Source organism: Carcharodon carcharias, chromosome 2, assembly GCF_017639515.1.
Source record: "Carcharodon carcharias isolate sCarCar2 chromosome 2, sCarCar2.pri, whole genome shotgun sequence".
NCBI lineage: Eukaryota > Metazoa > Chordata > Chondrichthyes > Lamniformes > Lamnidae > Carcharodon > Carcharodon carcharias.
In genome coordinates, this window is record NC_054468.1 from 10,508,557 (window position 1) to 10,534,249 (window position 25,693).

General features: G+C 42.7%; 1 protein-coding gene across 6 annotated transcripts in view; it reads right to left on the reverse strand.

The window, feature by feature from the left end:
• Positions 1–25,693, reverse strand: part of LOC121270102 (choline-phosphate cytidylyltransferase A-like) — a 62,813-nt gene that overhangs the window by 6,329 nt on the left and 30,791 nt on the right. For 5 of the 6 annotated variants that reach the window (XR_005941485.1, XM_041175426.1, XM_041175420.1 and 2 more), the window contains 6 exons: positions 23,184–23,283; positions 21,840–21,956; positions 19,430–19,581; positions 8,813–8,891; positions 3,696–3,838; positions 2,343–2,531 (listed from right to left, as the gene is read on the reverse strand). Coding sequence is in view for 5 of the 6 variants with exons in the window: in XM_041175426.1 (XP_041031360.1) it covers positions 2,343–2,531; positions 3,696–3,838; positions 8,813–8,891; positions 19,430–19,581; positions 21,840–21,956; positions 23,184–23,283 (780 nt within the window). In the remaining variant the exon portion in view is untranslated. The remainder of the gene's footprint in view (positions 1–2,342; positions 2,532–3,695; positions 3,839–8,812; positions 8,892–19,429; positions 19,582–21,839; positions 21,957–23,183; positions 23,284–25,693) is intronic. The other variant, XM_041175452.1, reaches the window with a different exon arrangement.

The following is a 25,693-nucleotide window of genomic DNA, read 5'->3' on the forward strand; positions in this document are numbered from 1 at the left end:
CAGTTATATTCTCTGACTTCATGCCAAACTCTTGTGTTCTTTCTACACTGTATCGGACAATGCCTATATGTCTTAGTTCCCATTAGCTTTTCAGATTCACAGGTTTTCTTGCTGCCTTAGTCCCATCTCACACCCCCCAGTTCGTTCAGCAACCAGTTTCATTTCCTGCCTCTGGTTGTACAGCCACGACAGCAATGGCTTACTAGGAACCACTCTCTTCCTTAAACCTCCAGAGGGACTTGAGCACAAAATCAAGGCTCTCACTTCAATGCTGTACTCAGGGAGTGCTGCACTGTCAGAGGTGCAGTCTGTCGGATGTGGGTTAAACCAAATTTGATAAACCAGATCCACAAAATCTTTTACGTCTGCCCTTTCAAGTGGACATAAAAGATCCCATGGCTATTAATTCGAAGAAGAACAGGGGAGTTCTTTCTGGTGTCCTGGACCAATATGTATCCCTTAACCATACAAACATACAAAATGGTAGAAGTAGGCCATTCACCCCCTTGAGCCTGCTTGGCCATTCAATAAGGTCATGGCTGATCTGTTTGTATTTCGATTTCCACATTCCCATCCACCCCCGATAACCTTTGATTCCCTTGCCTAACAAGAATCTATCTACCTTAAAAATATTCAATGACCCCACTTCCACCGCCTTCTGAGACAGAGAATTCCAAAGTCGCACCACCCTCAAAAAAATTTCTCCTCATCTCTGGGCTACAAGGGTGACCTCTAATTTTAAAACAGTGTCCCCTAGTTCTGGACTCACCTACAAGAGGAAACATCCCTTCCACGCCCACCTCGTCAAGGCTGTTCAGGATTTTGTATACTTCAATCAAATCACCCCTCATTCTTCTCAACTCCAGTGGAAACAAGCCCAGCCTGTTCAACCTATCCTATCCAACCTATCCAACAAACATCGCTAAGAATCAGGTTATCACATTGCTGATTGTGGGATCTTGCTGTGTGCAAATTGGCTGCCAATTACAACAGTTACATTACAACAGTGACAACACTTCAAAAGTGCTTCACTAGCTGTAAAGTGCTTTGGGACATCCTGAGGTGGTAAAGGTGCTATATAAATGCAAGTTTTCTCCTCCCATTCAGTTCTAGCACCTTCTTCCCTTGAGATTAATGGAGAGACAAACTTTGCACCTTCCCATTAGAACCAGGTGCCCTTATTGGGCAGCATCTCACCACAATCGCATCTTCATTCTGGCCGCGTTGGTAGTTCACGAATCAATTGTGTGCCAGCTCACCTGCCATACATCCTCAACTTATAATTATATGGAGAAAATAAATGTCCCACAGCAGTTAAAGGACTCGTGTCTCTCAGATGCTCCCTTTAAGCTAACATAGTGACCATAATTCACAAGTAATGGGCTCTATAGCACTCTGGGAGACCCGAGGTGAACAATGCTATATAAATTCAAGTTCTCTCTCTCATTCTGACTTTTATTCTTCCTTTTAATGATGATTCCTTTCAGTACACTGCTGTCCCCATCATCTGATGGTAACCTTATTAGCAAAAAACAATCTAATTCACCCTATATTAGCCCTTTTAAACTCCTTCTGCCTAATGAGGTACAGTTTACTCATCCACTCCTGTTTTGGGTCAACTGCTCCAGCTGAGGTTCGACTTGTTTGGGGAGAGCTTAGCAGAGGAGTGCCCACCCCTTCTGCATTTTTTTAAAATATAAAACAAAAATTGCAAATGATTATACTTTCAAGCTCCTAGCTTCTAACAAAGTAAATCTCCCACTATATATCTATCTTTGCTGGCTGTGGGGTTTTCTGAATCCCTGTGTGTATGGGTAAAGTTTACCAGACCACCTAGACACCTTCAGAATGTCTAGGGCCTGGAGTTAGGTTTCTTATGGCTAATGAATAAACTGCTCCCCTCTAATGGCTAATGAATAAACTGCTCCCCTCTAATGGCTAATGAATAAACTGCTCCCCTCTAATGGCTAATGAATAAACTGCTCCCCTCTAATGGCTAATGAATAAACTGCTCCCCTCTAATGGCTAATGAATAAACTGCTCCCATCTAATGGCTAATGAATAAACTGCTCCCCTCTAATGGCTAATGAATAAACTGCTCCCCTCTAATGGCTAATGAATAAACTGCTCCCCTCTAATGGCTAATGAATAAACTGCTCCCATCTAATGGCTAATGAATAAACTGCTCCCCTCTAATGGCTAATGAATAAACTGCTCCTCTCTTATGGCCAATGAATAAACTGCTCCCCTCTAATGGCTAATGAATAAACTACCCCCCTCTCAAGCTTTCAATCACTTTTACTTCTATTATCGAACTGTCCTGTTTATTGTGAAGTGCTCACCAAGGCTCCCTCTGGACCAAACATCTCTAGGAAGTTTCCGATGAATTCTCTGGACTTCTCCTCCCATTTCTGAATCAGGTCGATGCTCTTCTCCTCAACCTTCTGGACAAACTCCTTCGACTTCTCTTCCACATCTTTAACCTTCTGCTTAACTTTGTCAACTCGTTCCTGCAAGTTATATTTCTTTTCCTGGAAAGCAGAGAATGCAAGAGCGTGTAAGAGCGTGAAAGCATGAGGGAGCGCACGAGCTGGAGTGAATGAGAGAGTGAGCGAACGCGCATGAGAGAGAGGCGAGAGGTTGTTGCTGAAGACTGTAGGAGGGCAGACGAGAGATAGTGTAAGACTGTGAAAGCATGAGGGAGTGCGCGAGCTGGAGTGAATGCGAGAGAGAGAAAGTGAGCGAGCACGCATGAGAGAGAGGCGAGAGGTTGTTGGTGAAGACTGTAGGAGGGCGGATGAGAGGGAGCTACTATTCCAGTTTAACTCTTGCTGGTTTGCAACTTTCAAGAATCGCACCTTCACTACAAATTCCCACTTATGTGAAAATTTGTGCAGTTTTGTATCTTAAGTTTCCTTTTGCCTGTGAAGTGAAGTGAACCGCTGCTTGCCTAACTTCAAGGTGGTCTTCACTTCCAGCCTATTTATAGTTAGTCAACGTCAAGAGACGCTTTTTGTACGGTCATGACTGAGGTCGCTTCCTGATCTATTTTTATAGCCTCATTGCATCGGTCTCTGTTTCTGCTTTGACTGGTATATTCAATGATTGTCCTGGTGCCAGCTCGCTGCTTGTGCTTGCTGATCCCTACAATTTTTTTTTTTTATTCATTCATGGGATGTAGGAGTCGCTGGCTAGGTCAGCATTTATTACCCATTCCTAACTGCCCTTGTTTAGAGGGCATCACAAATCACGTCACAAAGATCGAGTGCAGATGAGGGAAGCAATTCAGCTCATCCCTTTCTCAACGGTCTTTCTAATTCTTCCTTTTCAATGTTATATCCGGTTCTTGTTTGAACGTTACTCTTGATTGAATCTGTTTCCACCACCCTTTCAGCAGTGCATTCCGGATCATAACTTGCTCTGTTTAAAAAAAAAAGTTCATCTTCCCCTGGCCTTTTTTGCCAATAATCTTAAATCTGTGTCCTTTGGCTACCGGCTCTCCCTGCCAATGGAAACAATTTCTTCTTATTTACTCTGTTAAACCATTCTTGTCCTCACCCTCATGTGAGGGTGATGTTTTGCAGCCAAACACTGACGTTAAAAACCAACCGTGCCGAATCCTAATGTGGGCATGAAACACAGGAAACCAAACTCACAGTCCCTTAGCTCCACGAATGATTGCAGCCATCACTTACGTTTATAAAGCTGACATTGAGTTCTTTGGCAGTGTAACCACGCTGCAGGTTTCTACGCACGTATACGTCATAATCCCGCACGATTCTGGTAATGATATCTGATGTGGAGATTCCTTCTGTTCTCTGAGTTGGGGCAAACATGCCTGTAAGTCACACACAGTAGAGGGGTGTTTATGAGATTATCTAATCTTAAAATACTCTCTGGAGCTAGATTGTAAAATGCCTTTCAAGACCTCAGGAGGCCCCAGTGTGTTTTACAGCCAATGATATGTAGTCACTGCTGTAAAGCAGGAAACTCAGTAGACAATGTGCACACAGCAAGCTCCCAAAAACAGTAATGCGATGTTAATCAGAATTTAATGAACTCAACTTGACAACAATTGAACTGAGGTCTTTAATAGAAAATGAGGGTGCAGTCTGTTACACACAAGTGCTTGTTGTGGAAAAATGAGTCCAAAGGCAGTTGGCCATGATCACATTTTGCTTTCTTAATGTCAACATTAGCACCTCATTTAGCCAGTACCACCAGCATTAACAACTCTTTGACCTTTTGTTTATGACATCTTTTGCAATCTCTCCTTTGCCTCCACCTGTCACTGGCCTTCTATCCAGCTTCAGCGGTTCCACCCCTTAATCAGTATATATTTCATCACATCGCTACCTCCCTTTAGATCTGTAGAAGTGTCATACAGACGAAACGTTATCTCTGTCTCTCTCTCTCCACAGATGCTGTCAGGCCTGCTGAGTTTTTCTAGCATTTTTTGTTTTTGTTTCAGATTTCCAGCGTCCGCAGTATTTTGCCTTTATTTTAATCTTTTTACCTCAAGCTGGTTTATTCTTAAAACAGCTCTTCAGATGAGCAGACCCTCCCAGTCCCTTCCACACTGGAATGTTACAGCTGTACCCATTTATAGGTGAACCAATGCCCGTCATCTATTTTAACAAGCAGTTGTCTTAACAATGTAATCGCTATACAATGTAGTTGCCAGTCAACAAGAAGATTGTTTTTTTTTTCCCCAAATGTTTTAATAGAAAATGAAACACAAATTCAGAACTGAGTGAAAGAAAACCAGTTTGTGCCAGCTCATCTGGCATCTCCAATCGCATGGATGTGCAGGTGGTATGCAGACTGTGCTCCATTCTCCCCATCATTAACCACCAATCTGTACCCATCTTCAAGCCCTTCTATCTTGGCAAGATTTTTAGCCACTATCAGTAAATGTCCCAGCAGCTCTTTGTCATCATCTGTTGCATCACTGATCTGCGGTATAGCGACTTTGGGTATCACAAGGAAATGAACTGGACCCTGTGGATTTACATCTCTGAAAGAAAGGCACTGATTGTCTTTAGATGTAATGTCGGCTGGAAGTGATTTATCAATAATTTTTGAGAATAATGTAGGTGGTTGGTTTCCATACTTCTTTCTTGCATCATCAGCCAACTTTGCTGTAAGAACTTCACTGCCATTGACTTTTGACGAATAGCAACCTTTCTGCACACAGCCGCCACCAAGTCTGCTCTCCGGCAGCACCCGCCTCACATAGAGAAGCCCAGGGGTTGTGAAGCACTTGGGCAGCTGTGGTGCAAACACTCCAGTCATCGTGCCTGATCCAGGCTGCAAGTCCCCAGTTCCTTCCTCCACTTGGATCTTGTAAATGTAATTACCGATACATTGACACAGTACACCTTTCATTTTTGTTCTGTAAATGGAGATCTGCGCTATCTGCACTTGTAATTATTTGCATACTGAAATGTTCATAATTGTGCAATCCTTTTATTGTTTTATGCTTTATTTTAATGATTATCTATAACTAACTTACCAATTATGATTACTTGTTTTATTTGTATTGTCATCATAATTTGGCACCTGCTGCCACGAAGATTTTTCAATAATTAAAAAAAAATTCAAGAGGAAGCGATGGCGTAGTGGTATTGTCACTGGACTAGTAATCCGGAGATCCAAGGTAATGCTCTGGGGACCCAGGTTCAAATCCCACCACGGCAGATAGTGGAATTTGAATCCAATAAAAATCTGGAATCAAAGTGTCGATTGTTGTAAAAACCCCATCTGGTTCACTAATGTCCTTCAGGGAAGGAAATCTGCTGTACTTATCTGGTCTGGCCCACATGTGACTCCAGACCCACAGCAATGTGGTTGACTCTTAACAGGGCAATCAGGGATGGGTAACAAATGCTGGCCGAGCCAACGACAACCACATCCCATGAACGAGTAAAGAAAAAAAAATCGGCCAAGTTGTTGGGTATCCTGCAATATGCACCACATCACTATATCATGGCGAACTAGGTGCACCGTCATTGTCTGAATCTGTATTCATTGAACCTATAGCAGTAGGGTTACTAATTCATGCTATGCCCCTACATTGTGTTTGGTTTGAGGTGAGCAAATTTCTTCCATTTTTCAGTATGATCCATTTATGCCGCTATATTGCCTCAATAGACGACTGCACCATAAACAATACCCATTTGCAATATTCCTGCATTGTAACGTTACTTAAGCGAAAGCAGTTTGGCAGCACAATTAATGACACCACCAAGTATGTAGTAAATCTCCCTGGCCACGGGCTCTCTGAAAGTGAGACATTTGTTTCTCGCACATGGCTTCGATTTTGGTGTGCCTTCGTCTCACATCAAACAGGAAGAGGTGCTTTCTGAGATCAAACCCCTCTACTCCCAGCGATCCCACCCCAAACCAGTGTCCAAAGAAGATGCTGAGTCCTTGAAAGCAAGCCTAGCTGATCTAGCGCACGCACTCCGTAGGACACCCAATCATTTGGCTGATTTTGACATGCAGCGTGAATGTCTGGTAGCATTGTGAGGCCTCAAGTCCAACAAAGGATCCGCAATTGTCATCCTTAACAAGTGTGACCATATCAACAAAATGCGGTTCTTATGATGGATCCAAATTTGGATCCATTGGACCTGTGCTAAGCATAACCGCACAGCCCTGCTCCAAAGCAAGTCACAAAAATGCTTGTTGCACTTGCTCATTAAGCTGCCTGGTGGTGTATATGATAGGATTCGCCCTCACGGCTCACTGCATCCACATATGTATGGGTTGCTCAAGACACACAGAAGTAATGTCCCTATGACTGGTTCTGCACAACATGTATTGGCTAAATGTTTTGAGCAGTACTGAGCAAGTTTTCCACATACATGGTGGAGGATCCCTTCACCTTTGCGAAGACCATACAGGACTTGCATATCAATAGCAATGCCGTGTCCATGTGCTCATTTAATATTGCTAAACTATTCACAAATATACCGCTCAAGGAAGCCATAGACGTTTGCACTGGGCCACTATGTCGTGACAATCTAGACATGCCACCATTGTCTGAATCTGTATTCATTGAATTTGTGAACTCAGCAACTCATGCAGTTGAGTTCAGTTTGGTGGCGGTGTAGATGGTGTTGCCATAAGTGCCTCTCCAGGCTCAGCTCTCGCAAACATCTTTGTCAGTTTCCACGAGAAATGCGTCTTCAATGGAATTTTTTTAATTACTCGTTCATGGATGTGGGCGTCGCTGGATCTGCCAGCATTTGTCGCCCTTCCCAATTGCCCTTGTTCAGAGGGTATTTAAGAGCCAACCACATTGCTGTGGGTCTGGAGTCTCATGGGTTTCTGGAATACCAATCCAGTGACAATATCACTATGCTACCGCCTCTCCCCGGAATGTCACCTAACCTTCTGCCCTTGCATCTTTCGTAGATAATATGTTTGCTTTCCTGAATCTGCAGCTGCATGTAAGAATTTCCTTACACACCTTAATGGGCTCCATCCTGTGCCCAAATTCAACTTTGAAATGTAGCAGTCAAATGAGCTCCCTTTCCTTAATGTGCTGGTTGAGAAATCTGCCAATGGGCTTTCTACTACAAGTCCACTTCCACTGGTCAATATATGTGTTGAAATTCCTACAGTTCCAAGCACCATAAGATTGGCCTTATCGGCAACCTCGTAAATAGGGCCTGAGCCATTTACTCACCAGGTAAGTTTGATGCTGAAATAGGGCACATCAAAGCTATCCAGTGGGATAACGGCTACCCTGGTAAAATTACTGCTCGCTGTATATCGCTCAAATTCATGAAAGGGCCTAAGGCCACTGCTTCAATCCAAACCGTTTCACACTACTACAATGCGGTAGCAACGCGAGTGGTATTCTCCAGAAACAGGGTGCTGCCGTCAAACTGAAAAGACATTCTGTTTACCCCATAAATGAGTAACATGGCGTATGAATTTCAGTGCTGGTGTGATGCCAGGTATGTAGGGCACATGTCCCAATGACTGGGGGATCATATCAAACAGCACGTCCCTTTGGCTGTTCACAGCAGGCAAAATACTGCCCGCGCTCAACCAGCCCTTGCTTGCAAAACTCAGAACATAGTGTGCAACATTAGATTTGATTCCACCACTTGTGAAACAACCCTGTTTGTACTAAGAATTACACTAACAGCCAATTTAGGTTTATCAGTTAGGCTCACAGTGTGGCTCACTTATGTGAGCTAGAGGCAACATATATTTACACACAGGCCTTATTCTTTGGAAATAGAAAGAACGTGTCCACACTCTGCGCTTTTTTCAACTGAACAAAAGCTTGGGGGGACAGCCATTCCCTCGTTCATTCCCCATGGCAATGCCTTGACCAATCAGAGTTGCCCTATCTGGTTTGAATTTAAACAAAAGCTGTCAGTTAACTGTTCCCTGGTGCATTCTTCATGGCAATGCCTCTAACATTCAGAGTCCACTTGCCAACCAATCAGCACCCTCTCCTCATGCAGAGTAAATTGTTGCTCCCTTTGAAATTTGGTATTCTTGCAAATCTGCCCTGATGAGTGCAATATGAAAAGCTTCAACAGCATGTCTCCTTTTTCAGAAATCCTTTAATCATCTTAAACATGAGGATGGCTGGAACTAAAAATGTGCAATAGCAACACAATGAGATTGGGATTGAAAATTATTTACTCTGCACCTTGCCATGCTGACCTGGGAGTGCTTAAAAAATGAATTCCAGCATTCCACCCTCCCCCTAGTGTTAACATTATTTAACTTAAGCATATAAAGATCACAGTAAACCAAGAGAGCAGCCCATCTGAACACACACCTGCGTCTTTAATGTGTTTGTAAACGTCATCACTTCCTGCAGAGGAATATGGGATATCATCATGAGCCACAAAATCAATCTGCAACAGAAAAAAAGTCTTTAAATACTTTATATTAAAAAACGAATTTGAGAATGTCTTGAAATATTTAGCGATTCACACATTTATGTCTGCATGCACTTCCTGCCCACAACACCATATTTTTAAAAATTCCCTTTTGCTGTCACTTATGTCTATCAGCTTCTTCCATTATAAATTCCTATGTCAACATTATAATGGAAAGCATGTACGTAAACATGTCATCCCGTGATTATAGCATCCCGTCAGCAGTAGTGCCGCATTGCCTGTTTTGACACTGACTATGACAGTGCAGCACCCTGGTTACTGGCACTGGAGTGGCAGCCAGGGTTACACACTCAAGCAGTGTCAGATAAACATACCACGAGGCCAAGCCAGAAGGTTCATGCCCCATCTAGACCGGAACTACTGACAGAATGCCGCACTGTCGATGCTGTCCTTCAGGTCACCATAAAACTGAGGCCCTGCCTGCCATCTGAGATGGGCATAAAAAAATGCCACTACTTTGAAGAGCAGCAGACAAGTCATCCTGGCCAATTTTCATCCCTCAACCAACATCTTTAAAAATGCCAACTTATCTGGTCTTCATCACATTTCTGTTGGAGCTTGCTGTGTACAAATTGGTTGCTCAGGTTCCTATATTACAACAGTGGCTATATTTCAAACGTCCCAACATCATGAAAGGTGCTTTATAAATGCAAGTTTGTTCTTTATCATGCCATGTCTCCCTGAGCATAAAACCAGTGCGTCATTTGTCTTTTTTGTGACCACTTGCATGAGAAGAGTCGTTGGATGACAAACAGTAATTAAGAGCCTTGCCCATTTCTCTAACTAGGCCAATGAAGCTAACTGAATCACCACTAAGATTTGCTCACTTAGAAGAAAAGGAAATGTAACCTGGCAATTTTCTGATTAAAGCTGCAAAATAATCAGCTCAGATTATTGCTCTGGATATCAATGGTTTTCTTTTTATAAAACAGCACTACAGGCTTAGCTCCATCATCCAATAATCTACATCCCAAAGTACTTAAGGAAGTGGCCCTAGAAATAGTGGATGCATTGGTGGTCATCTTCCGAGATTCTATGGATTCTGGAACAGTTCCTACAGATTGGAGGGTAGCTAATGTAACCCCACTATTTAAAAAGGGAGGCAGAGAGAAAACAGGGAATTATAGACCAGTCAGCCTGACGTCGGTAGTGGGGAAAATTCTAGAGTCCATTATAAAAGATTTAATAGCTGAGCACATGGAAAACAGTGGCAGAATCGGACAGAGTCAGCATGGATTCACTAAAGGGAAATCATGCTTGACAAATCTACTGGAATTTTTGGAGGATGTAACTAAAAGAGTTGACGAGGGGGAGCCAGTGGATGTGGTTTATTTGGGCTTTCAGGAGGCTTTCGACAAAGTCCCACATAAGAGATTGACGTGTAAAACTAAAGCACATGGGATTGGGGATAGTGTACTGGATAGAAAACTGGTTGGCAGACAGGAAACAAAGAGTAGGAATAAACAGGTCTTTTTCTGAATGGCAGGCAGTGACTAGTGGGGTACTGCAGGGATCAGTTCTGGAACCCCAGCTTTTCACAATATTTATTGATTTAGATGAAGGAACTAAATGTAATATCTCCAAATTTGCAATGACATAAAGCTGGGTGGGAGGGTGAGCTGTCAGGAGGATGCAGAGATGCTTCAGTGTGATTTGGACAAGCTGAGTGTGTGGGCAAATGTCTGGCAGATGCCATTATAAATGTGAGATTATCCACTTTGATAACAAAAACAGGAAGGCAGATTATTATCTGAATAGCTATAAATTGAGAAAGGGGAATGTGCAATGAGACCTGGGTGTCCTCGTACACCAGTCGCTGAAGGTAAGCATGCAGGTGCAGCAGGCTGTAAAGAAGGCAAATGGTATGTTGGGCTTCATAGCGAGAGGATTCGAGTACAGGGACAGGGATGTCTTGCTGCAATTATACAGGGCCTTGTTGAGTCCACACCTGGAATATTGTGTGCAGTTTTGGTCTCCTTATCCAAGGAAAGGTGTTCTTGCTATAGAGGGAGTGCAGCAAAGGTTTACCAGACTGATTCCTGGGATGGCAGGACTGACATGAGGAGAGATTGAGTCGGTTAGGATTATATTCACTGGAGTTCAGAAGAAACAGGGCGATCTCATAGAAACCTATAAAATTCTAACAGGACTAGACAGGGGAGATGCAGGAAGGATGTTGGGGGAGTCCAGAACCAGGGGTCACAGTCTGAGGATACGGGGTTGACCATTTAGGACTGAGATGAGGAGAAATTTCTTCACCCAGAGAGTGGTGAGCCTGTGGAATTCGCTACCACAGAAAGTAGTTGAGGCCAAAACATTGTATGTTTTCAAGAAGGAGTTAGATATGGCTCTTGGGGCGAAAGGGATCAAAGGATATGGGGAGAAAGTGGGAGCAGGCTATTGAGTTGGATGATCAGCCATGATCATAACGAATGGCGGAGCAGGCTCCAAGGGCCAAATGGCCTCCTCCTGCTCCTATTTTCTATGCATGTTTCTATGTATATTTTCTGACTTTGAGGACTTCAAGGTAAAGTCAATGAGCTGCCAGATTGAATTCCTAGAATCAAAGAAATATAGCACAGAAACCTGGCAAATGGCCTAATAAATGGGTTCAAGTGTTCTCCACGTGTTCAACCAAAACATCATCCAACTCAGTCAGCTTCAGTGGAATAACCTCCAGGTCCTCAAACCCCTAACTTTAGTACTGCTGAAAAAAAGCTTTTTTTTGCTGAAGCTTTTCATCTTGGCACTCATCAGGACGATTCACAAGAAAATGCCAATGTAAGGGGAAACAACATATTTATACCGTATGAGAAGAGAGTGCTGACTGGTTGGCAAGTAGACACTGTTTGGTAGAGGCATTGCCATGGAGAATGGCACACCTGTTTCAGCTAAACAAAATAAGCAATAGCCATTTGCCAATTCATTCCCTGGGGCAATGTCTTGACCAATCAGAGACAAGCTGCCTGATTTAAAATTCAAACAGTACTTGGCAGTTAACTGTCAGTCACCATCAACTGCTGCATTCTCCATGGCAATGCCTCTACCAGAGTCCACTTGTCAACCAATCAGCACTCATATAGGATAAATATGTTGTTTCCCCTGACATTGGCATTTTCTTGCAAATTGTCCTGATGAGTGCAAGATGAAAAGCTTCAACAAAACATAAAATATCTCTTTTTTTCAGCAATACTCAAGTTCTCTACTACCAAATGACCTCCCTAACTATAATCCCCCCATTTCTGGTAATATCCGAGTGATTCTACACTCTGATTCATGAAACAGTAGCTCACCAGAAAGGCTGATCTGTGACAAGGACCTTCTTATATTTCTACCAACTTGTCTTTATATAGTAAAACATCCCAAGATGCTTCACACCAGCGATTATTAAATAAAATTTGATATCAAGTGGGATTAAAAAGGCAAAATCTTGATCCAAGAGGTAGGTTTGAGGGCGTGTCACAAAAGGGGAGAGCGAGGTGGAGCGATAGAGAAGTTCAGGGAGGGAATTCCAGAGCTTAGGGCCCAGGCAGTTGAGGGCACAGGAACCAATGCTAAAACTATGAAAACCAGGATTGTGCCGGAATTGGAGGGGCAGAGAGATCTGGGAGGGTTGTAGGGTTGGAGGAGGTCTTCTCAAGGGCAATTAAGGATGGGCAATAAATGCTGGCCTAGCCAGCAATGCCCACATCCTGTGAACAAATAATTTATTTTTAAAATGAGGTCACAGAGATAAGGAGGGCCTAGGTCAGGGGGATACTTGATAACAAGGATTAGAATTTCTTTATCCTTGTATTCTTTTCGCCCTTGTGCTTATCTAGCTTCTCCTTAAATGCATCAATGTATTGACCTCAATTATTCCTCTTCGCTCTATATTCCCTCAAGTCACTGGGTGAAAAAAAATCTCCTAAATTCCATATTGGATTTATGAAAAAAAAAGTCAAGAAGCTGAAATGTATCTTGTTGTTTCTTTTAACTTTAAGTCTAATTTTATCACTGGGGAGATAACGCATTGTCAGTGTGTGGCCTGAAGACTGCAACTTCCTGGATCTACAGATAGATGGGAGTGTGAAAGGATATCAGATACAAACACTAACTGCAGTCAACATCAAACACAAACAAACACACACATCAACATTTGAGCAAAAGCAAAATAAGGCAGATCCTGGAAATCTGAGAGGAAAACAGAGAAAATATGTTACAAAACATTCAACAGGTCAGGCAGCATTTGTGGAAAGAGAAATAGAATTCATGTTTCAGACTGGAGACTTGTCATCAGAGCTGGTAACAGTTAAAAATGTAACAGTTGTTATGAAGATGTGTTATGTAGAAATATTAAATTATGCCAACGGCAGGACACACATATATATATATATATATATAGATAGAGAGAAAACTTCTTGAAAAAAATACTTTTGCTAAGCAAAGGACACTAGCCTCCAACAGCTACTGTGTTACATTTGCAAAGGACACAAGCTGCCTTACAGAGTCTACATTGCTCTCAGAGACAGTGGCTGAGATGAGTCTAGATTGAACCTAGAGATTGCGTGACCCAGCTCATGCATGAAGGACACTGGATTTGAACAGAGTCTGCCAACCAGGTTAGAAGGGCCAACAGTCTCACATCTGCGTTCCCCGCACCACCACGCCCCCCCCCCCCCCCCCCCCCCCCGCACCCCAACCCTTACCCTCTCTCTCAAAGGTGAGCTGTTTGTGGTTTAAAAACCCACCACAAGAACTCATTGCTGCGAACCGAGAGCTCTTGAAGGATGGTTCCAAATAATCACCACTGTCTCCAAGAGAAAAGAGAATCAACCAACCAAGACTGCAAAGTGATTGCGCCAATGAGAAACCCAACTACCAGCAGCTGTGAAACGTAACCCATCAGATGTAAACAAGCATCCAGACAATCCGTGAATATTTTTTTCTCTGACTTTTACTTTTTACTTGGCCAAGTTTTAAGATCTGATACTCTGCAGTGTTTTATTTCTTTCTTACATGTGGGGGCGAGGTCGCTTGTGTTGTTTTTTCATTAGTGGGTAATTGGGCATATTTTCACATTTTAAACCTTCTGCTAATATTTCTGCATCTTTGAGTGAGTTTTAGCAATAAGACTAACTCTTGTTAACATAAGGAAACTGTCTAGCTTATTTCTTGCACCGAGCTACACAGAGTTAAGTATATATATTGAATTAGCAATATCATCTCCCTTTTTAAATTCAAATTCTGTTATAACCAACTCAAGAGTTGGCCAGAGAGAGGAGTCAGTTCACATTCCCACCACCTCCCTGCGCCCCCACCACCTCCCCCCCCCCACCACCCCACCACCCACAACATGGGCGTAGCACAGTGTTTAAGCAAGTCGAATGGCAGGGAAAAGGGGATAGTGGAGGAACAATTTAAAGAACAAATAATGGAGGTTTGGCATTTTATAACCTCCCAGAGTCAACTTCAAACTCAATAATTTCAGATCAACCATTGCTCCCAGTTCTTCGGACAGCCAGCACTGGAAATGGTTCTGCTGCTGCCATTCACACCTCCTCTAGAGCCATGTCACATCACCATCCGCTTTTCATTTGCACCATCATCCCTTTTGTCACTTACTCACTTCTGTTTTCCATCCTATCAAAGGCTTGCTGTACATTTCCAGCGTTTTCTGTTCTTATGTCAATATTTATGAATCTGTTAGATTGGGGCTTGAAGGGAAGGAAGGGAATAATAGGATTATGAGAGCCGATGCAGCAGAAAGGAATAGGCCTTTTGCTCATGTTGGACGATAAACACCAACATGAACTAGCTGAGCTATATGATTCTACACTCATTGGAGGTTAGAATGAGAGGTGACCTCATTGAAACGTAAAAGATTCTGAAGGGGCTTGACAGGATAGATGATGAAAGGATGTTTCCACTCATGGGGGAAACTAGAACTTGCTAACATGGTATAAAAATAAGGGGTCTCCCATTTAAGACTTAAGATGAGGAGGAATTTCTTCTCCCAGAGGGTCGTCAGTCTGAGGAATTCTCTTCCACTGTGTGCAGTGGGTGCTTCTCCAATCTCTCCATATCTCTGAAGTCTCTCATCCCAAGAATAAGAACACAAGAAATAGGAGGATTAGGCCATTCAGCCCATCGACATCTGTTATTCAATAAGATCTTAGTTGATCTGATTGTGGCCTTAGCTCCACTTTCCCTGCCAGCCCCAAAGCCCTTGACTTATTTGTCAATCAAAAATTTATCTAACTCAAACTTGAATATACTCAATGACTCCTTTCCACATAAGACAACCCACCCATTCCAAGTATTAGTCTGGTAAACCTTCTCTGAACTGCTTCCAACACATTTACATCCTTCTTTAAATAAGGTGACCACTACCGTACACAATACTGCAGATGTGGTCTCACTGGTGCTCTGTATAACTGAAGCATAACCTCCCTACTTTTGTATTCAATTCCCCTCGCAAGAAATGATAACAGTCTATTAGCTTTCCTCATAACTTGCCGTACCTGCATACTAGCCTTTTGCAATTCATGCACTAAGAATCCAGGTCCCTCTGCATTTCAGACCTCTGCAATCTCTCACCATTTTGATAATATGCTTCTCTTTTATTCTTCCTGCCAAAATGGGCAATTTCACATTTTCCCACATTATGCTCCATTTGTCAGATCTTTGCCCAATCACTTAAACTATCTATATCTTTTTGTTGCCTCTTTATGTCCTCTTTACAACTTACTTTCCTACCTATCTTTGTGTCATCAGCAAATTTGGCAACCATCCCATCCATCCCTTCATCCAAGTCATTTATATAAATTGTAAACAGTTGAGGCCCCAGCACCAATCCCTCTGGCACACCACTCATACCAACCTGAAAAGGACCCATTCATGCCTACCCTATGCTTCCTGTGAGGCATCCAATCTTCAATCCATGTCAATATGTTACCTCCTATACCATATTTTCCGTAATAACCTTTGATGTGGCACTTTATCAAATGCCTTCTGGAAATCTAAGTATAGTACATCCACCTGTTCCCCTTTATCTACAGCACATGTTACTTCCTCAAAGAATTCCAATAAGTTGGATAAACATGATTTCACTTTCACAAAACCATGTTGACTCTGCCTGATTACCTCAACCTAATCCATGTGCCCTGTTATAGCTTCTTTAATAATAGCTTCTAACATTTTCCTTATGACAGATGTTAAGCTAACTGGCCTGTAGCTTCCTGCTTTCTGTCTCCTTCCCTTTTCGAATAATGGAGTTACACCTGCTATCTTCCAATCTAATGGGACCTTCCCCAAATCTAGTGAGTTTCGGAAAATTAAAATCAATGCATCAACTATTTCACTAACCACTTCTTTTAAGATCCTTGGATAAAGTCCATCAGGACCAAGGCACCTGTCAGTCCTGACTGTAATTTTCCTGAGTTCCTCCCTCCGTTCCACTTCCTGATTTATAGCTGCTTCTGGAATGTTATTTGTACCTTCTGCCATCTCTTTGTTTTCCATTATCGATTCTCCAGACTCACTTTCTATAGGACCAATGCCCACTTTGTTTTAAAACAAAAACAGAATTACCTGGAAAAACTCAGCAGGTCTGGCAGCATCGGCGGAGAAGAAAAGAGTTGACGTTTCGAGTCCTCATGACCCTTCGACAGAACTTGAGTTCGAGTTCAAGAAAGAGTTGAAATATAAGCTGGTTTAAGGTGTGTGTGTGTGGGGGGGGGGGGGGGGGGAGAGCTCCTCTCCTCTTATATTTCAACTCTTTCTTGGACTCGAACTCAAATTCTGTCAAAGGGTCATGAGGACTCAAAACGTCAACTCTTTTCTTCTCCGCCGATGCTGCCAGTTTTTCCAGGTAATTCTGTTTTTGTTTTGGATTTCCAGCATCCGCAGTTTTTTTGTTTTTAGCCCACTTTGTTTTTCTGGATAGCTTTCTCTCGTACTCTGATTTTTCCTCTCTTATTAATCTTTTACTGTTCCTTATATTCTGTTCAATCTTCTGACCTTCCAACTATCTTTGCACAATTATATGCTTTTTCTTTATGTTTGATGCTATCTTTAACCTTTCTAGTTAACCACAGATGATATGTCCGTCCTTTGGAATTTTTCTTACTTGCTGAAATGTATCCATTCTGTTTATTCTGAAATATCCCCTTAAATGTTTGCTACTGCATCTCTATTGACCTATTCCCTAACCTAATCCGCCAATTCACTTTAGCCAGCTCTGCTGTCATGCCCTCACAATTGCCCTTATTTAAATTTAAAAACGTAGTCTCAGACCCACTCCTCTCTCCCTCAAACTGAATGTAAAATTCAATCATGTTATGGTTGCTGCTACCTAGGGGTGCCTTCACTACGAGATCATTAATTACTCCGAATAGTAACATTCAAAAGTGAACAGAGGAAGAACAAAGAGGAGACGCCAGGCCATCTGGTCCATCAAATCTGTCCGGTCAACAAGATTATGGCTGATCCGGGTGTGGCCTTAACTCCACTTTCCTGCCTGCCCCCATAACCCTAGTCAATCTAAAAATCTGTCTAACTCAGCCTTGAATATATTCAATGGCCCTGCCTCAAATGCTCTCTGGGGATGAGAATTCCACAGGCTAGCAACCTCAGAGAAGAAATTCTTCCTTATCTCCATCGTGAATGGAAGACCTCTTATTTTGAAATTGTGCCCCCTAGTTCTAGATTCCTTCATGAGCCGAAACATCCTCTCAGCATCTACCCTGTCAAGAGTAAATAGCTGAAGTAGAAAAATTTGCAGGGTGTGGGGAAAGAACAAGGGAATGGGAATTATTAGATAGCTCTTCCAAAGAGCCAGTACAGGCATAATGGATTGAATGGCTGTATGTGTTTTTTTAACGTGTAGGTAATGGAGAGTGGAATACTTTTCACTCTGTGTAAACATAATACATCCATTAGAACCGGGCCAAGACTGCCAAACCTATTTCATGTAGGGGCCTCAAACACCAAAGAGCCCCACTGTCATAAAGATATCAATGTATATAATGTTATTGGAAATTATTTTTAAATTGGACTTGTAGGGTCTGTGTCTGTGGGTATGTCTGTGTGTGGCTTAACTGGATTAAAGACAGATAATCGGAGTGCTTTGATGTACAGTAGTTAACTGGGTGAACAGTAAATTAAAAAGCAAAGAGTATATTTGCATTTGTTGAATAAACCATTCAAAACAAGAGAGTAAAATCTTGCATCTAGCTAGCAGACACCAAGAAATGTGTTCATATTACTAATAAAATTGGTGCTATTAAAGGGGTTTTATTGTTAGAAGAGGTGGAATTCAAAGACCTAGTGATACAATGAGAATTTACATTCAAAGGGAAAGCTAGGTATAATCTGAGAGGAGTTTCTGAGTGCAAGTCAGAGGCATGTAAAATCTAGGCAGCCTATGAGCCTTACAACTGTCTGCAAAGGAAACAAATTGAAAGGAACCTCATTTTGAATTCGTAAGATAAAATGTGCTTTGCCTTGGTGAAGATTTACATGGGAGTGATTCATTTGGGGATTTTTAAAATGTATTATGGTAGTAATTTGCAGACATGTATATGTGTTTAATTTGTTGCTACATTAATAAATGTTTAATCTAGTTTTATATAAAAAAACCTCTGGAGGCTTGGTGGTCTTATTCCTGAATTCAGAGCTGCATCTCAAACATACCAATTGAAAATATAGGTTATGACAGTTGTTTAAGTTTCCCTCTGGTACTTAAACAACTCAGCCTTTACCAACTGCTGTGTCATAACACCCCCCCCACCCACCATGTTATGGGTTGTATTTGAACCCCAGAGGTGAAAGGTCAGTGTGAATCCACTCTCTCTATTACTTTCAACAATTGCTCAGATTAGTTTTCAGTCTCTGCATCTTCTAGCAAGTGTAACCAAAGCGTACTAGGTCTCTCATCACAGCATAACCCTTTCAACCCAGATTGTGTAGCAACATTGGAATTGCTGGGTGATGAGAGGCCAAGGTCCATCTAATTCACCGTCTACCATCCTTCCAGTCACATGATCCAACAATAGTGGAGTTATTGACTAATCACAGTGATTAATCTCTATCATTGAGTCTAAAACAGAACCAGACATGAGCTGAGGAAAACCCCCACTGGGGGAGAGCTTTAGAAACCACAGGTCCAAAGGCACCTGTTCCTCTCAGGCCACGCTCCACTCAGCCCACGCCACGTCTCAAATTACTCAGATACTGAATCCCAAAGTGTTATTTTCTGAAAGAAATCTATATAATATACAATTTAATGAATCAATTCTTGCAGACAGCCAGCACAGACAAGTTTTATATTTACCTGTCTTCACGTGCAGACCTTGTCTAATCTGGTTCTACTGTTCTGGCCATGGTGAAACAGCTCGTCACGGTCAGCATTAACTAGTCACCCTCAAGAACTGTTGCTGATTTGTGCTTTAAGTCAGTATAAAAATCCTGAAGCAGTCCGCAATTCATACTTCTAATATAAAAAAACTTACCCTGTGCATTTCCAGGAACTCGGCCGACAGTGACCAGGGTGCATTTCGCACCACCTCATCTACATAACGGCAATGCCTGACTGCATCATAGCGCTCAGCCTCATTCATGACTGTGAAGCCTTTGAACTGGTGGGTCAGGTCGTCATTGCACACTGTAAAAGGTTAAAAGAAGCAAGTATTCAGTAAACAGCTTAATGCTACGACTTAGCCCAAGATTTTCAACTCACCTGAACGTCACCCGGAAAACTGCGTTGCCTATTCCAGGTAAGATGCCCGAGGACGTTGTACTAGAAACCCAGAAATCACAGGTTTAAGTTCCCACCGTGGCATTAAATCCAACAAATCAGTGGGTGAGCACCAGAAGGAATGACTGAGTATAAGAAGTACTCCAGAGACATGCTCCAGGCCGACACCCCTTTTAATCCAGATTGACCTCTGCCTTTTGAACTTTCTAAGGTAGGTGGCCCTATGGAGAGCAAGTCTACTTCTGGTACAGCTTTTAAGTCCATGGGGGCACCCAAGCTCCCTTCACCCAGGTCACATTGCAATCGCGAAGTGCCTTAAGTTACCTGCAAGAGCACTGAAGCAGGCAGTAGGAATAGGATAAAGAATTATTGGGATTCTTTCTGGAGATAGCCAGGGAGGTGAGTGTTTTTTTCTTAAATTCCTCATTTCCTCCTGGGACTTTTTGCCAATTATGTTAAACCTCAGACCTCTTGTTACCGACCCTCCTGCCAGTGGAAACAGTTTCTCCTGATCTACTCTGTCAAAACTCCACAATCAAATCCACTCTCAACTCTCAAAGGCAAAATACTGCAGATGCTGCAGATCTGAAATGAAAACAGAAAATGCTGGAAAAACTCGGCAAGTCTGGCAGCATCTGTAAAGAGAGAAACAGAGTTAACGTTTCAAGTCAGATATGACTCTTCGTCGGAACTGCGTGTACCAAAGACAAGTCATATTGGAGTTGAAATGTTAATTTGGTTTCTCTCTCCACAGATGCTGCCAGATATGCTGAGTTTTTGCAGCACTCGTTTTTATTCCTCATAGTCCTCTTTGCTCTAAGCCTCCAGTCTCTCCACAGCAGAGAAGTCAATGATAAAGAGGAGATTGAAACAGACACTGTATATTAATCCGCAGCCTCAGATATTCATGATAAACTTCTTAGATTACAAACAACCACATTTCCTTTGCACTATATCTGCACAGTGACTGCTACTGAAGAAGAAACTAACTTCAAGTGCTAATGAATCAGAAACAGAAAAGAGTGGAAACTCGCAAACAGACCATTCAGCATCCAAGATAAAACGCCATCTTCAGCACCTTTCGCAATCTAAGGATATTACAAAAGGCTCCACAGCCAATGTAGTACTTTTAGAGTGTAGTTACTGTTCACATGTCGGAAACGCGCAGCCAATTTGCACACAGCAAGCTCTCACAAACAGCAATGTGATAAAGACCAGATGATTATTTAAGTGATGCTAGCTGAGGGATAAATATTGGCCAGGGAGAATCCCCCTGCTCTTCTTCAAATTAGTGACGGTGGGGTCTTTTACATCCCGAGAGGGCAGAGTCTTGGGTTAACACCCCATCGGAAAGACGGCACCTCTGACATTGCAGCACTCCCTCAATCCTATACCGAAGCATCAGCTTGGATTTTGGGCTTACAACCTTCTGACTTAGATGGGAGAGAGCTACCCAATGGACCAACACTGCTGATATAATAAACATATTTCAACCTCTCCTTTCCCTCCAGACTGCTGCTGAAAAGTATGATGGAGCAGCGATTTTATTTTCTTATAAGCTGCTTCAATGTGGCATAAGTTGAAACTCAGAACTGAAGTGAGTTTTCAGCTGATTCTGCCTGCCAGGCAGCAGGGTCCTACACACCACCAGTTAAAAAAAATAACAGAAAAGAAAAGCACTTGCACTTATTCAGCACCTTTGCCTGCCTCGGAATGTCCCAAGGCATTTCACAATTGCGCTGTACTTCTGAAGCGCAGTCACTGATATTTCGGCAAAAATGACAGCCAACTTATGCATAGCAAGATCCCAGGTACAGCAAATGACATCTTAGATGGCATTGGTAGAGGGAGGAATATAGGCCCGGGGACACTCTTTACCTCTCCTTCCAATGGACCTTTTAGATTCACCCACGGAGGCAGGAATCTTGATCTTAACATATCTTCTCAAACAAGAAATCTCCAACAGTGCAGCACTCCCTCAATACCTGCACTGGGAGTGTCAGCCTGTATTCTGTGTACAGGTTTCTCAAGTGGGACTTGAACCTTCCGACTCGGTGGGCGAGAGTGCCACCAAATAAATCAAGCTGCTACTTAATGAGTCAATCAGTAAGGAGTGTTAATAAGGCAACAAATATTCCCACTGACCGTTACAGCTCCTTCCTTACCGCCTACTATTAGATGGGTGTTTGGGAAAAGGCTCTTGGCCTGCATCAGTGCCCGCGCGTGTCCAGAGTGAAACAGATCGAAGATTCCGTCGGCATAAACTCGAACTGGGCGATCCACTGAAAGCAGAAGAAAGATTTTCACTTATACAGCATGTCATCACATCATCAGTGTCTTTTTTCATTAATTCCCAACATGGGCATGATGGGCCGAATCTCTTCCTACTGTGCTGTATCATTCTATTATTCTCGGGACAACAGTGTCACTGGCAAGGCCAGGATTTATTGTCCATCCCTAATTGCCCTCGAAAAAGTGGTGGTGAGCTGCCTTCTTGAACAACGTCACGGTTTCGTGACCATCATTATTGATGCTGGCTTTTAATTTTATTTAATTTTTAAAAATTAAATTTCCCAGCTGCCACAATGGGATTTGAACTCATGTCTCGTTTAGTCCAAGCCTCTGGGTTATCAGTCCAGTAACATAACTAGTATGCTACCACACCATTGCCAATTTGCCAATAAATGCTGTGACTCCCACATCACTAGAATAAAAGAAAGCTACTTAACCCAGTGGTATCCTGGGAATTAAACCACAGAGTCAACAGCTCTGTGCATCTCCACAGGCTGGTTACCAAATCATACCTGCCCTCACTAGCTATCTTGCCCAACTGAGATCTCCATCGCTAGACATCAAATCTGGTCCACCCAAGAGCTAAAGTTGGAACAAGAGGGGGCCATGGTTGAAGTGCATGATTGTGTAACCATCACCACGCTTAACTAACAAAAATCTAATAACCTCAGTTCTGAAACTGTCAATCGACTCCCAACTTCCAACAGCTTTTCAGAAGGAGAAAGAATTCCAGATTTCCACCACCCTTTGTGTGAAGAAGTGTTTCCTGACATCATTGAACAGCCTAGTTCTGGTTGTAGGGTTTAGGTCCCCTCGCTCTGGACTCCACCCAATAGACAAAATGTTTTCTATGTAACCCATTGAATCCATGAATCATCTTAATCCTATCAATTCGGTTACTCTTTAATCTTCTTTAATTAAGGGAATACAAATTTCACCTACGCAGCCTGTCCACATAATTCAACCCTTTTAGCACCCCCCCCTCAGTTTCATTCTGGTGAATCTGCACTGCAGGACCCTCCAGGGTCAGTTTCTCTCTCCTAAGGTCTGGTGTCCAGAACTGAAAGCAGTTACTCAAGGTGCAGTCTAACCAGAGCCTTATAATTAGCTTGTTTTCCCCTTCTCCCTAACTAATCTTCTGCAAAGGTGGTTTTGTTGGTTGGGGGGGGGGGAGGGGACAGAAAGCCACGGATAAAGGCAGTGGTTTCTATACTCACTGGGAGTCCCAATCCTCGCTTCTTCCAACGTCACGCGCTCATACGCTTTCTCGCTCTTCACTCCATTCTCGGCCGCGAAGGGTGCCGGCTGCGAGAGGGTCTGTAATGGAAACGGTGCAGAGAGAGAATCCGGTGACTGGCAGGAATCCACTGGAGGGGGTTAAGATTGAATAACTGGTCAACGGGATCGTAGGGAAATGCCAAAAGAAAGAGACTCAATTTCTTGAGTCCACTTAAATCCAGCTTCGGCAAAACTGTCACACTTGGGCACACCATCAAGGCACAGCCAGCCAGGAAATTGAGGAACATCACACTGGATGATGGGCTGCTCGGCATCTCCCAACCTCCAACCACTGGCAGTTCCAACCAGCAACAGAGTAAGTATAGAGAAGTAAAAGGTCACATGGTAGGGAGCTTCATGGAAGGCAAAAGGCTGTTGAGAACGGAGAAACCTGAGATTCTGGAGGCTGAGCAAATGTACAGTTAACAGATATAAGGCACTGTATTCATAAGATTTGCGCCGGGTTTTGCACAATCAATGAATTTTCCATCTTTTTGCTATAATAGCTAGGCATCAGGAGGCAACAAAAACCAATATATTCACTGGCAACTTCCCCTCATCTTCATCTCTGAGGGTCTTTATCTCTAGGGGGCTGGAATACAAAGTTGAGGAACTGGAGTAATGCTTCAACAGTAGACCTCTGCTTAGACCTCATTTAGTGAACTGCATTCAATTTTGGGGAAAGCACCTCGGGAAGGATATGCCGGTCTTGCAGGAGACACAGCACAGGTTCAACAGAATAATATCGGGGCTTAAGGAGTTAAGTTATGAGGAGAGGTTGCATAAACTTGATTTGCATTCAACTGAGTTTTGTGGCGGGGGGGGAGGTGAGAGGTGAGCTGATCGAGATAGTTAAAATGATTAAAGGGTTTGATGGGTTAAATGCAGAGAGACTATTTCCTTGGGTGGGAAGGAATCAGAATGAGGACACACAATCTAAAATTAGAGCCAGGCTGTTCAAGGGTGATGTCAGGAAGCACTTCTTCACACAGAGGGCAGTGGAAATCTGAAGCTTTCTTTGCTGAAGGTTTGTGGACGCTGAGGGTCAACTGGAGATCTCAGTAGATATTTTTTGGGTAAAGGTATCCAGGAATAGAGAGCAAAGTTGGGTAAATGGAGTTGAAAATTGAATGAAGGCATAGACTTGATGAATGCCTTCCTCCAGGTGCCTACATCTAGACTGTAGTCAGCTACGTGGTTGGTCCAACCAATCAGGAGAGCATCCAGTCAACAACCATTAATTGACCATTAACCTGACCACTTAAGAGTCGGAACATGTTAAATTATAACAAGAGGGATCAAATTTGTCAATTGTGCAAAGAGGTCAAGGGCAGGTTAGAAAACAGTTTCCACACAGCGGCTGGTCAGAGTCTGGATTCCCCTCATGGAAACTCTTGTTGAAGAAGACTCCATAAACTGTTTTGAAAGGCTATTTGGGATCACACAAAATCAACATTCTGGGGGTCACCACGGACCAGAAACTGAACTGGACCAGACACTTGAATACTGTGGCTACAAGAGCAAGTCCGAGGCTGGGAATTCTGTGTCAAGTGACTCAACTCCCAACGCCTCAAAGCCAGTTCACCATCCGCAAGGCACAAGTCCTGAAGAGAGAGTCAGGAGCTGAAGTGGATCTGGACATGTCGGAGTTTGAAAAGGTTTTTTAAAAAAATCAGACAGAGATCACAAAAAGGCTGAGAGTTGACTGGTTGGTGAGTATCTGAAGAAAGGTCATACAGACTCGAAATATTAACTCTGTTTCTCTCTCCTCAGATGCTGCTGGACCTGCTGAGTTTTTCCAGCATTTTCTGTTTTCATTTCAGATTTCCAGCATCCGCAGTATTTTGCTTTTATCTTAAAGAAAAAAGGCATTGTTAGACCTGGTTCTCGGAATGAGGTAGACCAAGTGTCAGTAGAAGATCAGTTAGGGAGCAGTGATCATTGGTTTCGGTTGGCAATGGAAAAGGACAAAGAACACGCCAGAGTAAGAATAGTTAACTGGGGAAAGTCAAATTTAGTGGGGTAAGAATGGATCTGAGCCAGACAAATTGGAATCGAAGGTTAGCAGGCAGAACTGTAACTGAACAACGGGCTGCCTTTAAAGAAGAGATAATTTGGGCAGTCAACGAACATTCCCACAAAAAGGAAGGTAGGGCAAACAAATCCAGAGCTCCCTGGATGACGAAAGTGATAGAAATTAAAATAAAGCAGAAAAAGTGTGCTTATGACAGGTGTCAAGTGGTTAATACAATTGAGAACCAAGCTGAATTTAGAAGGTTCAGAGAGGAATTGTAAAAGCAAATAAGAGAAGCAAAGAGGGAGTATGAAAAGAGACTGACAGCCTACAAAAAATGGGATCGAATAGTCATCTATAGACATATAAATAGTAAAAAGGTGGTAAAAGGTGGAGTGGGACAATTAGGGACCAAAAAGGGTATGTACATGTGGA